We start from the raw sequence: 12,406 nt of genomic DNA on the forward strand, positions 1-12,406 counted from the left end.
TCTTATAGGTCTTTTTTTCTTCTCATTTTGATGGCTTTGGAATTTATCCTTTGAACCTATAAAACACCTACAAAGATACATCTTGCAAACACATTAATAATAATAGCTATGTTATCATTAATCACCAAAATCATTATAATCATTTTATTTGCATAGATTTTTCTTCAACTACAGTGAGGTTTTATAGTTCAACTAGGATCGTGCCCGTGCGTTGATACGGGAAACAAAAAATTTATATTGCAATACATATAGCATTCATAGGATCGTGCCCGTGCGTTGATACGGGAAACAAAAAATTTATATTGCAATACATATAGCATTCAACGTGACAATAATAATGTAGCAACGAAGGTATACACTTAGTCTAAAATGAAGTTTTATAAAAATATATATGTGCTTCGGTAGAAGAGACACCTTTGATCAATCTAAGCCACTATTGGACCCTACATATGAACCCTCGTAATATACCCCACATCAAAAGTAGCTGAATGCCCATTCGGCTGCCATAGAGCTAAAAGGGTCCAAAATAGTATTTGCAAGGAAAAACTCAAGTAAGCTTCCGCAATATTTCCGATTATACAAAAAATTTTGAACTACCATAGAGCTAAGTAAAATCTCATGCAAGGAGATTCATGTGATATACTGAAGATATATATGATCCACTATTCTCTATCTAATATTATATGCAGGAAGAAAAGGAACTAAATACCCTCTCCTTATTATTGAGGGAAACATCATCCATCACATGTATATCCTTTGTGCTCGGCTCTTAGCATCACACCAGTGCAGGACTTGAAAAAGAGGCAGCCGTGAGGCCAGCCTGCACAACTTTGCTAACCTGTATCAATTTGAAGATGTAAAACAGAGAATTAGGAAAAGGATTGTTCAACTATGTATCACAGTGTGAGTTGTGACTAACTATATGGGAAAAGCAAGTGACTGAACTCAGGTATGAATTCACGCAGGAAAAGCGTATGAAGAACCAAAATCATATCCTGCCATTTGGTTAGTCATCCTGCAATAAAAGACATTGTCTTCTAAGTACAAGTACTTGACTATATCTGTCCTAAAGCATCATTCTATCTATTTATCTAAGCAATCTAGATGTTAAAATACATGACCTAGATAAGTTCATATAAGCTAGTGTTGCAATGTTGTTTACTTATGTCATAGTGGGTTTTCTTAGCACATCATCGCCTAGCCAGCTCAACAAACTAACATGTGTCATATCACCCTTCTGATAAAGTTACTTCCCCCTGACAACCAATTCTGTAGTCCTTAGCAGGAAGGAGACAGTTCATATCGAGCTCCCACAGTTGGCTACATGCATTTGATAAGCTATTTAGCTCCTAGTAGGCCAATGAGTCCTTGGTTAATCTGACTGACATCCTCATGGCTTTTGTTCTGATGGTGGCTCTTTCTGTATCCAACTATCCATTCCATGCTTTATACTGCATGGTGCAATAGCCAGGATTTAGAGTTCAGAGAGAACAAGGAAGCTTCAGAATATGCAATTATCGCCATTAGATGTTCCCCATGCAACTTGAGTGTCAATTTATTTATGCAGGCAATATTACAAGAAACAAATGGGGTCTCTAGCCATGTAGTTACAGACCACATTATGTAACAGTCAGATGATTCTTTTTTTCAGTGTACCTCGACAAAGCATTGGTACCTGTAAATGTTGGCTGACATTTATATAGAGAAAGAACCTAAGAAAACTAAAGTAAGAGCTTAAACACATTCCCAGCTGTTTATTATGAAGAAAAAATAAAGAAAAAGAAATGGCATTTCTGATTTTTAGAAAACTGAGTTCAAACAGTAGTTATGCAGTTGCTTCATTAAATGTTGCTTCTGATCAGGCTCATCATCTTGACTACATGAATAAATTCTGCTACTCCTTCAAGCACAAATACTGTTGCCATGACCATGGTAGCTCACAAATAACTATTAGGACAAAAGCTAGTGTGTTATGATATTACGTAATGAAAATGTTTGAAGTGCTCTCTCAAACCATACATTTGCCAAGCCTGGTAAACCATCTTCCATGGCTCGATCTTCTCTGCTCAGCCGCTCATTAAATGCAATGGAACAGCCATCATGCCAACGCCTGAACATCTCCCAGTCCAAGGCATGCTCACCAATTGAACGAGATCGCAATTGAAGGCACACCATACACTCTTGCAACAGCAAAGGCGGAAGAGTGGAACCTACAGGTTCTGAAATGAATTAACAAAATAGAAAACAGATAATAAATGGACCATTCTGAAATAAAGGTCATACATTTCATATCCAAAATTTGGTTGAGTTAATACCGTTGAAAACCTATATAAATAAAAAAAATTATGTTTTAAAGTTTACACAACAAATCAAATTACCCTCATATGCCCCATACAAAGCTAATGCAGTTGTCTGATAGTTAAGACTTTTGTTCAAATGAGCTTCTATACGGACCACTTGGTGCTTTGAAGCTTGCAATGCTACATTAACAAGAGTATATAGCATCAAGACTTTTATAGAACTTTTAAATATAAAAAATAAAAAAATTGTGCCACAAACCATTTTTTGATGCTTAGCATCATTTGATCGACCAAGAGCCTTTTCCTCTTCAGCAAGCTGAAACTCGTAATACTTGTAGTCAGGACAGTGTTTGTCAAATAGAAATATGCAAATAACCCAAGATTTATATCAATAATTTATTAAGGTCAGATTCTAATTTAAAAGTAAAACAGAGTTTATGAGAAAAATAAGTAGTGCAGTCGTACTTGAATGGTGTACCTCCAGGATTCCTCTGCCGTGTGATATTCTCAAACTATCTCCCATTTTTGGCAACAAAACTTGCCAATTTGTCAGCAACTTGCTTCACTGTCATATCATTTGGTGGGGGTGGGGCTGCATGTCACTTAAAGAACTGATTTGGATAATCTTGTGGCTGCATGTCATATCATTTGGTGTGGGTGGTGCAACAGCAAGCAATTTTCCTGGATAATTTTAAAGAATTATTAAACACTGTTAGATGGCCAATTCCAACACCAATGTGCATTGCAATTTGTTGCTTTCTAGATCCATTTTTATCATTTGTAAATGCATAAAAACTAATATTATAAGGAAGTGTTTTGATGTCAGGAACATTTCAAAGCAGAGTTTTTGAAAACGATATTTTTAATACATGGGAATCGAAATAACATATATCATAATACAACGTGATTGTGACATACAAGAAGCAGATCAAACTAAAAATCCAGTGTTAGATGTTGAAATTTTGAAGATTAGAATACGAATTATTTAAACTAACTTGAACAGTAACACCGTTTATCTCAAGCATACAAAGCTAACCAAAAGAAATTTAGTCATGCCACCATAAGGATCTTCAGCACACAAGATTGATAGAGGCAAAGGTGCAGGTGCAGTCAATTTTCCAAAAAGAAAATCAGGACCTTAGCTTAAATCATTGCGTGCTGGAAGGTTACAGGATCACCTCACCTTGAGTTTCCTAGGTATGGCTGTGAGATTCGACCAATGCATTGTTGAGGTCCAAGACTGTAATTTCAGAAATTAGGATCTCCTACATCCTCACTGTAGCATCTACAACTGGTATTGAATTGAACTTTACTTCACATACCTTGAAGATGTCCGGACGATATGCTCTTGTTTGGCGCTGATGAACCAGAGAATACGAAGGAGGATGGGTTTGCTTCCTCGCGTGGATGATGGAGTCGAGGGAGGTTGGGGTGGGTGAGGCCAAGACGCCGCCTGCGGAAGGAGGCGGCGGCGGCAGCACGAGAAGGCCGGGGAAGCAGGCAGGATCAGGCGGAGGAGGTAGGGCTTCTCCACTGAGCACGGCGACGGGGCAGGGTGGCCCGGCGAGGGCTTGTACGACGAGCGCGGCAACTGGAGAGGGAGGCCGCGGGCCCGGAGAGGAGGGGTAGCGGAAGCCGACGAAGCCCATGAGCTGGGCGCGGGACGGGGTGCCCCGGAGGATCTGGAGCAGGACCTGGATGAGGAAGCCGATCCACCCCGCCACCGCCCGCCTTCCCCCGCTGCTGCGCCGCCGCCGCCATGGCCTCTGGCAATGAGTTGTCGCACCACGTGGGGACAGACCGTCAGGGAGCCTCCAGCCGGGAGGAGGGAGGGAAAGGGGGAAGGCGAGGCCGGAGGCAACCGGAGGAGGAGGTGGTGGTAGTGGTGGTCGGTCGCCGGAGCCCGTGCCCTAGACTCGCCGGCCGCCGGGCGCGGAGAGGACGGGGGACGGGTGCGGCGCGGGCATGGCTATGGAGGAGGGGCGGCGGCGGCGGCTCGAGAAAAAAAAAGAGCGAGAAGAGTCGTGAGGAGGAAAAAAAATTTCCAGGGGACGGTCCCAAATCCTCCTCCGTGAGGATCCCCTTCCGATAGTTGCCACGTGGCCACGGAATGGATCCGACGGTCGCGACCACGAAGCTCGCGCTGGCTCACTTGGCCCACGTGCTCAGCTCAGCAATCACTCATAAGTGGAATTTCATCTGGCTCCAAACATCTGGAGCCCCTTCTCACCCCATGCGGTCCGAAGCCAAACATCACCTTCGTGCGATTATAGATCGTGATGAGGAAGGGCAGATGCCATGGCAGCACAAACCTCTTCAGCTTTTAAAAAAAATCACAAGCCTCTTCACGTCGCAGCCGTAGCAATCGCCATGGCAGGAGTCAGGAGAAAGACAAGGATCTCCACTCGTTGCCTACGCAGCTGTTTGTGCCTTCCCTTGCACACGATGGGAGCATACTAGAGACTACACAGGTAGGGTGTCTCATTCTTTTCTTTGGTCATCATTATCGATATGCAACGAATCAAATCCTGCTCTAAGATAAAAGCTCAAGCAATGCTCATAAAATAGTACGTACTTGATCGATATGCAACAATATAAATGCCATTTGCAAAATCAACTATAAAGGAAAATCCATAACCTACATCCAACCACTAGTAGAGAATTGGACTTTGATCCCGGTTGGTAGGGTGCAAAGATCCCGAAAATGCATCCGGGATAAACCAACCGGGACAAAAGGGGGGTCTTTTATCCCGGGCAGGCCCCCCCACAAGTCATGCGATTTTTCACGCGAAATTTGCGCGTGCACGGTTCGTGGGATTCGAACCCACAACCTCCAGCCTCGCGCGTAGCTTCCTTGCCATCCCACCTACACACCACATCTGACTATGTAGGGGATACTATCCTTTTGTATTAACTCGTCGTTGCGGGTCCTTTTATCCCGGTTTGAAACACCAACCGGGATAAATGACCCCCTTTTATCCCAGTTGGTATTACAAACCGGGATAAAAGGCTCTTGACCCTTTTATCTCGGTTGGTGTTACCAACCGGGATAAAAGGGGGGGTCTTTTATTCCGGTTGGTGTTTCAAACCGGAATAAAAGGCCTCTCAGGGTCTTTTTTTCCCATTAGCCTTTGCAACCGGGATAAAAGGTCCCGATTGGTGAGCCCCCCACCTGTGACCGAGCTTTAGTCCCGGTTGGTGAATCTTTTGTCCCGGGCCAACTTTAAACCGGGACAAAAAAGGGCGTATGGAAAGCCAATTCTCTACTAGTGAACAATAGTCCTGCCTTCCAAACCTAAGAAAGCATAAGCATGCAATTGCACATGCAATAGCCCTACCTTTCAATCCCAAGAAAACATAAGCAGCAGTTGCTAATCAACCCGTGTGTGCACAGTTTACTCATCGACCTGTCTCTGGTCTGCATCAACTCAAGATAACATCAATTGTGTCATGAACAAAGCAAAGAGGGGAAAAACAAACGGCAAGACTACTATTATCTACTCTAGGATTTACCAGTTCAATGATTCGATACAGAACATGTCCAAGTCCATCCCTTTTAACAGGGAGGAGCATTTATAGGCAAATGACAAAAATGCTACATGGAGTTAACTGACAGATTGTACTGAGTTAGCCCTTGTTTACTTCCCAAGTTGGGAGTTGCCAAATTGGCATTTTGCCATAAATGCGACACTGTAGCGTTTCGTTTGCATTTGTGAATTATTGTCCAAATATTGACTAATTAGGCTCAAAAGATTCGTCTCGCAAAGTACAACAAAACTGTGCAATTAGTTTTTGATTTCATCTACATTTAGTACTCCATGCATGTACCGCAAGTTTGATGTGATGGGGAATCCTCTTTTTGCATAGTGTCAAAGTTGGGAGTTTGGAGGGAAGTAAACAAGGACTTAACTGTATTGAATGGTAAGAATAGGGATTGAATAGTTGGAGAACCTAACAAATTGCTCAACCTTATGTACCTCTTGAATCTTGATGTGGTGACGAGGGTACGGTGCCGGACGAGAGGAGGGAAGTGGAGGTGTCTCTTGACACGGCCATACGACTATACGAGGGGGCAGGTGGTATCTATGGCGGATCACGACGGCTTCGGAGATGGCGGAGGACAATGAACACGACGGCGACGAAGGAGCAGGGATGTGGAGGTGGAGCTTGGCGTGGCCGAACGAGGGAAACGCGCCAATAGGTGAGGCGACTCCAGCGAACCAAGGCGGCAGTGTTGCCTCCGACAAGATGCGAGCGGCTCTCGAGTCTGGCCGAGCGAGCCGCGTCCATCCCTGTGCGATGAAGTCGAGTCGTCAAGCTGAGAGCTAGGCGGGGTCACTGCATCAGATCCATTCTGTGGCCACGCGGCAACCATCTGGGACGGGTCCTCGCGGAGAAGGATTTGGGAACTGTTCCCATGAAAATTTTTCCCCGTGAGGAGGGAGGATGGACGGGAGGGAAAAAAACGCGGGGAGGGGACGGAAAAACCGGTGGGAGTAGTGGGGGCGGACCGAAAGCACGGTACTGCGAAGTTTCGTCGCTTTTTTTTAGCTGGAGAAATATGGTGGTGCGGCCTCCGTTGAGATCGGAGTCCGGAGAGCCCATTGCTAGCCTGAAAACAAGCCTAAGCCAGCGCAGCAGCAACTAGCGGGAGAGGCCCAGGCGCCCAGCGCACAGCTGAATTTTTTTTATTTTTATATATTTTTTTCGATTTTGCATAAATATATAGTTGGATGAAAAAAAATTGCAAAACTTTGGACCTTATCGCTGGGCCTTCGTGCCGGCTGGGTACACCCCTCTGTATCATACTTTCAAAAAATCATAACTAATTCATATCAGCTCGGATGGAGATAAACTTTATATGAAACTTGTAGATCTCGACGAGATCTACAACTTTTTAGTTAAAACTTTTTTCATTTGATGTCATATTGATTCTCAAATAATCGACACAAGTTTCAGATCTAAAATTCAATTTTTAGATCTCAAATTGGGCAGCACACTTTCAAAAAATGATAACTAATTCATATGAGCTCAGATAAAAATAATCTTTATATAAAAATTGTATCTCTCAACAAGATCTATAACTTTGTAGTCCAAACTGTTTTCATTTGGAGCCATTTAATTGCTGAAATAATCGACACAAGTTTCAGATCTAAAAATTGAATTTTAGATCTAAAACTTGTGTCAATTATTTGAGCACTAATATAACATCAAATGAAAAAAGTTTTAACTATAAAGTTATAGATCTCGTCGAGATCTACAATTTTTATATAAAGTTTATCTCCATCCGAGTTGATACGAATTAGTTATGATTTTTTAAAAGTGTGGTGTGGAGGGATGTACCCCTTGTCGCCGGCTGGACCGGCGGTAAGACCCTATCGCCAGCTTATATTTTTGCAAAATGCTAAAATAAAAAATAAAAAAAATAAAAACAGTCGCACAGCTGAGAGGTCCGGCCTTTTTTCTTTTATTTTCTCTTCTAGTTCTCCTACTTCTGATTAATTTTCTCTGTGCCTTTGAACATTTTGAATGTACTCGTTCAAATGTACTATCGCAACATTCTCATACAAAAGTATCGGAATGGTATATCAGAAAATGCAAAACAGACATATTCAAACTGTTTTTTAAAGAAATGATATATTCAAACTTTTTTTTTGAAGAAGTGATATATTCAAACTGTTGGTACCAGGCTTAGCCACTAACTTTTTCCTTACGCATAGCTTTGCTGATTTTAAAAGAGATCAAGAAGCTTAATTTCCTGATCCTCGACTGTTAACGGCACGCTACTTTTTTCAACTCGATCTGTCCTACTGATTTCAAAACTCTTCGTCAACCCGTAGCGGGTCTTTCAAGTGCTGCGGGTATTTATTACTGCAGTTGACTGAGTGTAAGTAAAAAGGTGCAGTAACTACGAAGCTTTCCTTTTTATTAAAAAAAAAAACCCTACTCCGTGCAAACCTACGCTCAGCGGAGTGGCGTGCGATTGCTGCATGCATCTATCGTCGTCCATGCGAAACTTGCGTGTTGAAAACAGGCGACGGAGGAATGCTTGCTTGCCCTTGTTCAGGTCAGCGCTTCTGTCCGCCATTTCCGTTGGAAACAAAGAACAGAGGAGCTCGCTACAATGACGCTAGCCTCTTTACGTGAGAACGCCGCGTTCCGAATAAACTTGCGATACGGTGATCGGGCCCACAGCCATGGGTGCCTCTTGCTGCATCGGCAGCCGTGGCAAGACCTTGACCTCGTCGCGTGGCCGCCGCTCGCCGGAAGTAAAATACTAGGCGGCGCGGCCCACTTGCCGCCACTCGCGCTCGTGCACTACCTGCCCACCTCCCACGAAGCCACCATTCTGTTCCATCATAGCCCGCTGCCCCGCCGCCACTCTGACCACGTCGCAAGCCGACGTGCGGCCCACCACGGCAGGTAGGAGCAGCCAGCCATTTCTCCTCCGCAGTCCTCACCGGCTCACCGCTTGGCTGCGTCTTTTCACTCATGAATCTTCTAGGTGAGTGCTCGCTGCGTTGCAACGGGACAACAATTAAATATATACGCGAGTAATATAATTAGGTGATGCTATCGACCAGAACCCATTAAAGTTTACGGTGATCCTTTTATTACAGCATGCTTGTATTCATTTAAATACTCGCGACATATTTCACCACCCTGCTTACACGTGAGGAGGGGGCCTGAAAGAAAAATGAGAAGGAATAAGGCATGTTAGCTTAAAAAAATAACTGAAAGAAAAATGTATATTTCTGTTGTTAACAAGTACTCAATGTCAGAGATGGATCATGTACATCTCAAATACTCACGTAATGTTGGTAGGTTTTTCTGAATGCTAGATCGTTTTGCTAATAGTACTGCTAGCTCAGTTTTGTGGTTTCTTAAGTTTTTAATTCTATCTGCCAAACCTTGCAGGCTTTTCTTTCCCCAAGAGGCCAAGATCTTGACGCATCTGCGGATGCACAGCTTGAGAGTGGTACTACTGTCCAGGATAGCCGATCCGCAGTGCAAATGGCTTTCGAAACGTTTCAACTTGTCTGTTGCTTGGCTTCATGTTCAAATTCTTATATTTTTGTTCTTCGATCATCGGCAAAATTGCTCTTTGTATGAGCCTCTGAATCGCTAGAAGCACTCTGACTGTGTACACCCAACTGGGAATATGACCTGAATTCATTCAAACAGGATAAAAAACATTCGCAGAGAATAGACCTATATCTTCAATTGATAATACCTTTCTTTTATACCTATTTAAAATAGTTAATCTATTAGTTTATCTGATAGTGAACAAAATATAACATGTGAACCAGATCGTTTTACAGGAAGCAAAGGGCTATACGTTGCATTTTGAACAACCTATTTTCATGGGCACTATCTCATTACCTAACCTATTCTAGGATCTATAGCTGAAATTCCGAATCCTCGCTACAGAATTGCTAGTGTCAAAATAAGTACCATTTGGATTTCAATGGCAGTTTTTGAAAGTCATTACAACACATAGTTATCGATAAGTCGCTGCTGCAAGTTGCTCTCGTCCAATTCTTTTTCAGATAATTCTGAAGAAATGATTGCTTAGTCTTCATGTCAGATACGTCTGAAGTTATTTTCTCCGTGGAGCGGCACTGTGCCTGCACCTGCAAAACCTGGCAATGGTTTCTGTTCCATCAGACTAAGCTGAAGCGGCCTTCCTCCAGTTGTATTACCATTCCAAAACCAATGTAACCACTGCTTTGTCAACATGATATGAATTTGAACCAAGATGAGAAGTAAAAATTAAACATAATTTGAAATCGCAATTCACAAGCTATTTGGACAAAGTGCAATAATTAGCAGCTATGCATTGCCCAGTCCGGTCCGGTCCTTGTTTAACACTTACAATTCGTATATTAGCTACCTAGTGTGATGCAATCCCATGGTTCAATTTGAACACACCATTTGTCAATCAGTCACCAAGATTCAAAGAAGCACAAAATGAAATAATTTAGCCGCAGTTCTAGCATTACCTTTGACCAGATCCATATACTTAATAGTAATTGTAGCATACACCCAATCAAGTTGACAATATCCCAATTTATATCCATGCTAATAACTCGAATGAGACGAGCAGCTATGGGCGCGTTTGGTTCGTTGCTGAGGCTAGCCTGGCTCGTACCTGGGAGCCAGGCCCCCGCTAGCCAGGCTCAACGAATGCAACATAAGTTTGTTTGGTTGCACGCATTAATCTGGTCAGATCGTGAATAGAAGTTGTTTGGTTGCTCGCACGAGAATATATTGCATGAGATAAAATACTACAACCAAGTATCATTATGATATTTATATTGTGTAAAATATTTTAATAGTTCTTACTTTACCTCATTAAATCTTAATCACTTTTAAAAAACACTAATCTCACTTAATATATGCTAATCACCTATTAAATATCATGATTAGCTAGCAGCTGCCTGCATCCAGCGAGCCTGGCCGGCGAGAAACGGATTTCATTTTCGTTTCCCGGGAGCTAGGCTCACCGGTGCCTTTTGCATGCGCTGAGCCAGGCTCTGGCCAACACGCAGGCAACCAATCAACGGCAACATGCATCGCTGGAGCCTGGACAAGCCTGGTGCGACCAACCAAACGCGCCCTATATATAGTTGCACACAAAGAATTTTAATTGTGGGATATTATGAGTGAGACTATGCAAGGACATTGAAACTTACATTTCAGGTATAGATTAGAAGCCAGATGTCTTCAGTATTAGAATCCTAGATAAAAATAACATGCACCGGACTTGCGGCTTGCAGAGACGAGTAACTTGCCGAGACGACGTGGGGGGCTTTAGTCGTGCGTGAGGGTTACTGGATCGGACGGCGCGTAAACATCCTCGGCAGGACGAAGGAGGCCAAGGGATGAAGACATCCGACGGCGATTATCTCCTAGCGGCCGACCTAAAGATCGCAGGCGCCCGCCTCCTTATTACTTGTAGAGATTTTCACTGTTGAAGGTTACTTGTGTTCTTTATCGTTTCAGGAAAAATAAAAGGGGGCCGGAGTTTTTTAAGGTCTCCCTCCGCGTGTTTTAACTGTATGTAAGATCAGACGCACGCAGTTTTCTTTATTTTCTCGAAACGTACACCGTATAAGTACAGGCATATCAAATGACAATCTTAAGCGCTTGCAGATCCGATAACTGTTGTAACCGCTCCGAATTCATGACCTGTCAAGCCAAAGGTGACGAGCACATCAGGCTCCTGCAAAAACTTCAAGCAACGCATGATTTAAATCAGTAAACTGTAGTAGTTTCATACTATAGCACCAGCATTAATAATACACGACGTGCAAACTACCAAACGCTAGAAACATACAAGTTGTAGTATAAACCTACCATTTCGGGAACTGAGTGGATCTCAACCGGTAAAATTCCCCTCGATACTGAAGCGCAGTGGTGCGCGTGCGTATTTGGGAGCGTCAATGTCTATACTGTGTTTTGAAAAAAAACTGCCATTTCAAAATACAATACAAGTCCGTTTTGTTTTATCCTAAACTATCTTTTTTAATTTTAATCTACTTTCTCCATTTTAATTTATAGGTCGTTTTTGCTTCTAGACTCACGGGCGGAACCAGGATCCCTCGGAGGGGGTGTTGAGACTCTTACAGCTACACTAACTTCATGTTTTATGTGCAAAATTGAGGACAAAACAGCTAATACTACATAGATCTGCATGTTGTAGATCCTCCACCCTTGTCTAGGTTCATATATCTACGTGCATATAATAATCTAAACCAAAACAAATATAACTTAGGAGTTGGAAAATTTATAAAAAAAATATATTTAACACCTATAACATCAAATAAATATGCTAGTAAAATGTATTTCTTTGTGGTTTTAACAAACTAATTTTGGTGTTATAAATATTCATATATTTTTATAAATTAATTAAAATTAGAGAAATTTGAATTAAGATAAAATTAAATTATATTATGAAACGGAGGTCGTTCTATACCTCACAATACGGATGAAGGAAAAGATTTTTTTTATAAAGACGAAGGAGAGGATTGGAGGAATAGAACCGCTGCTGCTGAAATCACAAGCACTGAAAAAAAAAACCTTTGGCAGGGATGGACGGATGG

At 42.4% G+C, this 12,406-nt stretch overlaps 1 protein-coding gene across 15 annotated transcripts; it reads right to left on the reverse strand.

The window, feature by feature from the left end:
• Positions 1 to 370: 370 nt before the first annotated feature.
• On the reverse strand, positions 371 to 4,309 carry LOC101786839 (leucine-rich repeat extensin-like protein 1). Of its 15 annotated transcripts, XR_001164870.2 has the most exons (7): positions 3,623 to 4,309; positions 3,484 to 3,540; positions 2,766 to 2,981; positions 2,560 to 2,616; positions 2,020 to 2,210; positions 946 to 1,015; positions 371 to 838 (listed from the first exon to the last, which is right to left on the reverse strand). XR_001164870.2 is itself a non-coding variant. In XM_022823587.1 (3 exons), the coding sequence occupies exons 1-3, from the start codon at positions 3,947 to 3,949 to the stop codon at positions 2,940 to 2,942; spliced, it is 426 nt and encodes a 141-aa protein (XP_022679322.1). In that variant the 5' UTR covers positions 3,950 to 4,308; the 3' UTR covers positions 2,829 to 2,939. The 15 variants fall into 15 exon arrangements, 1 of the variants encoding a protein (XP_022679322.1); XR_002676097.1 differs by having other exon boundaries at positions 946 to 2,210; XR_001164868.2 differs by lacking the exon at positions 946 to 1,015 and having other exon boundaries at positions 3,623 to 4,308.
• Positions 4,310 to 12,406: the final 8,097 nt, after the last annotated feature.

This window comes from Setaria italica, chromosome IX (genome assembly GCF_000263155.2).
Source record: "Setaria italica strain Yugu1 chromosome IX, Setaria_italica_v2.0, whole genome shotgun sequence".
NCBI lineage: Eukaryota > Viridiplantae > Streptophyta > Magnoliopsida > Poales > Poaceae > Setaria > Setaria italica.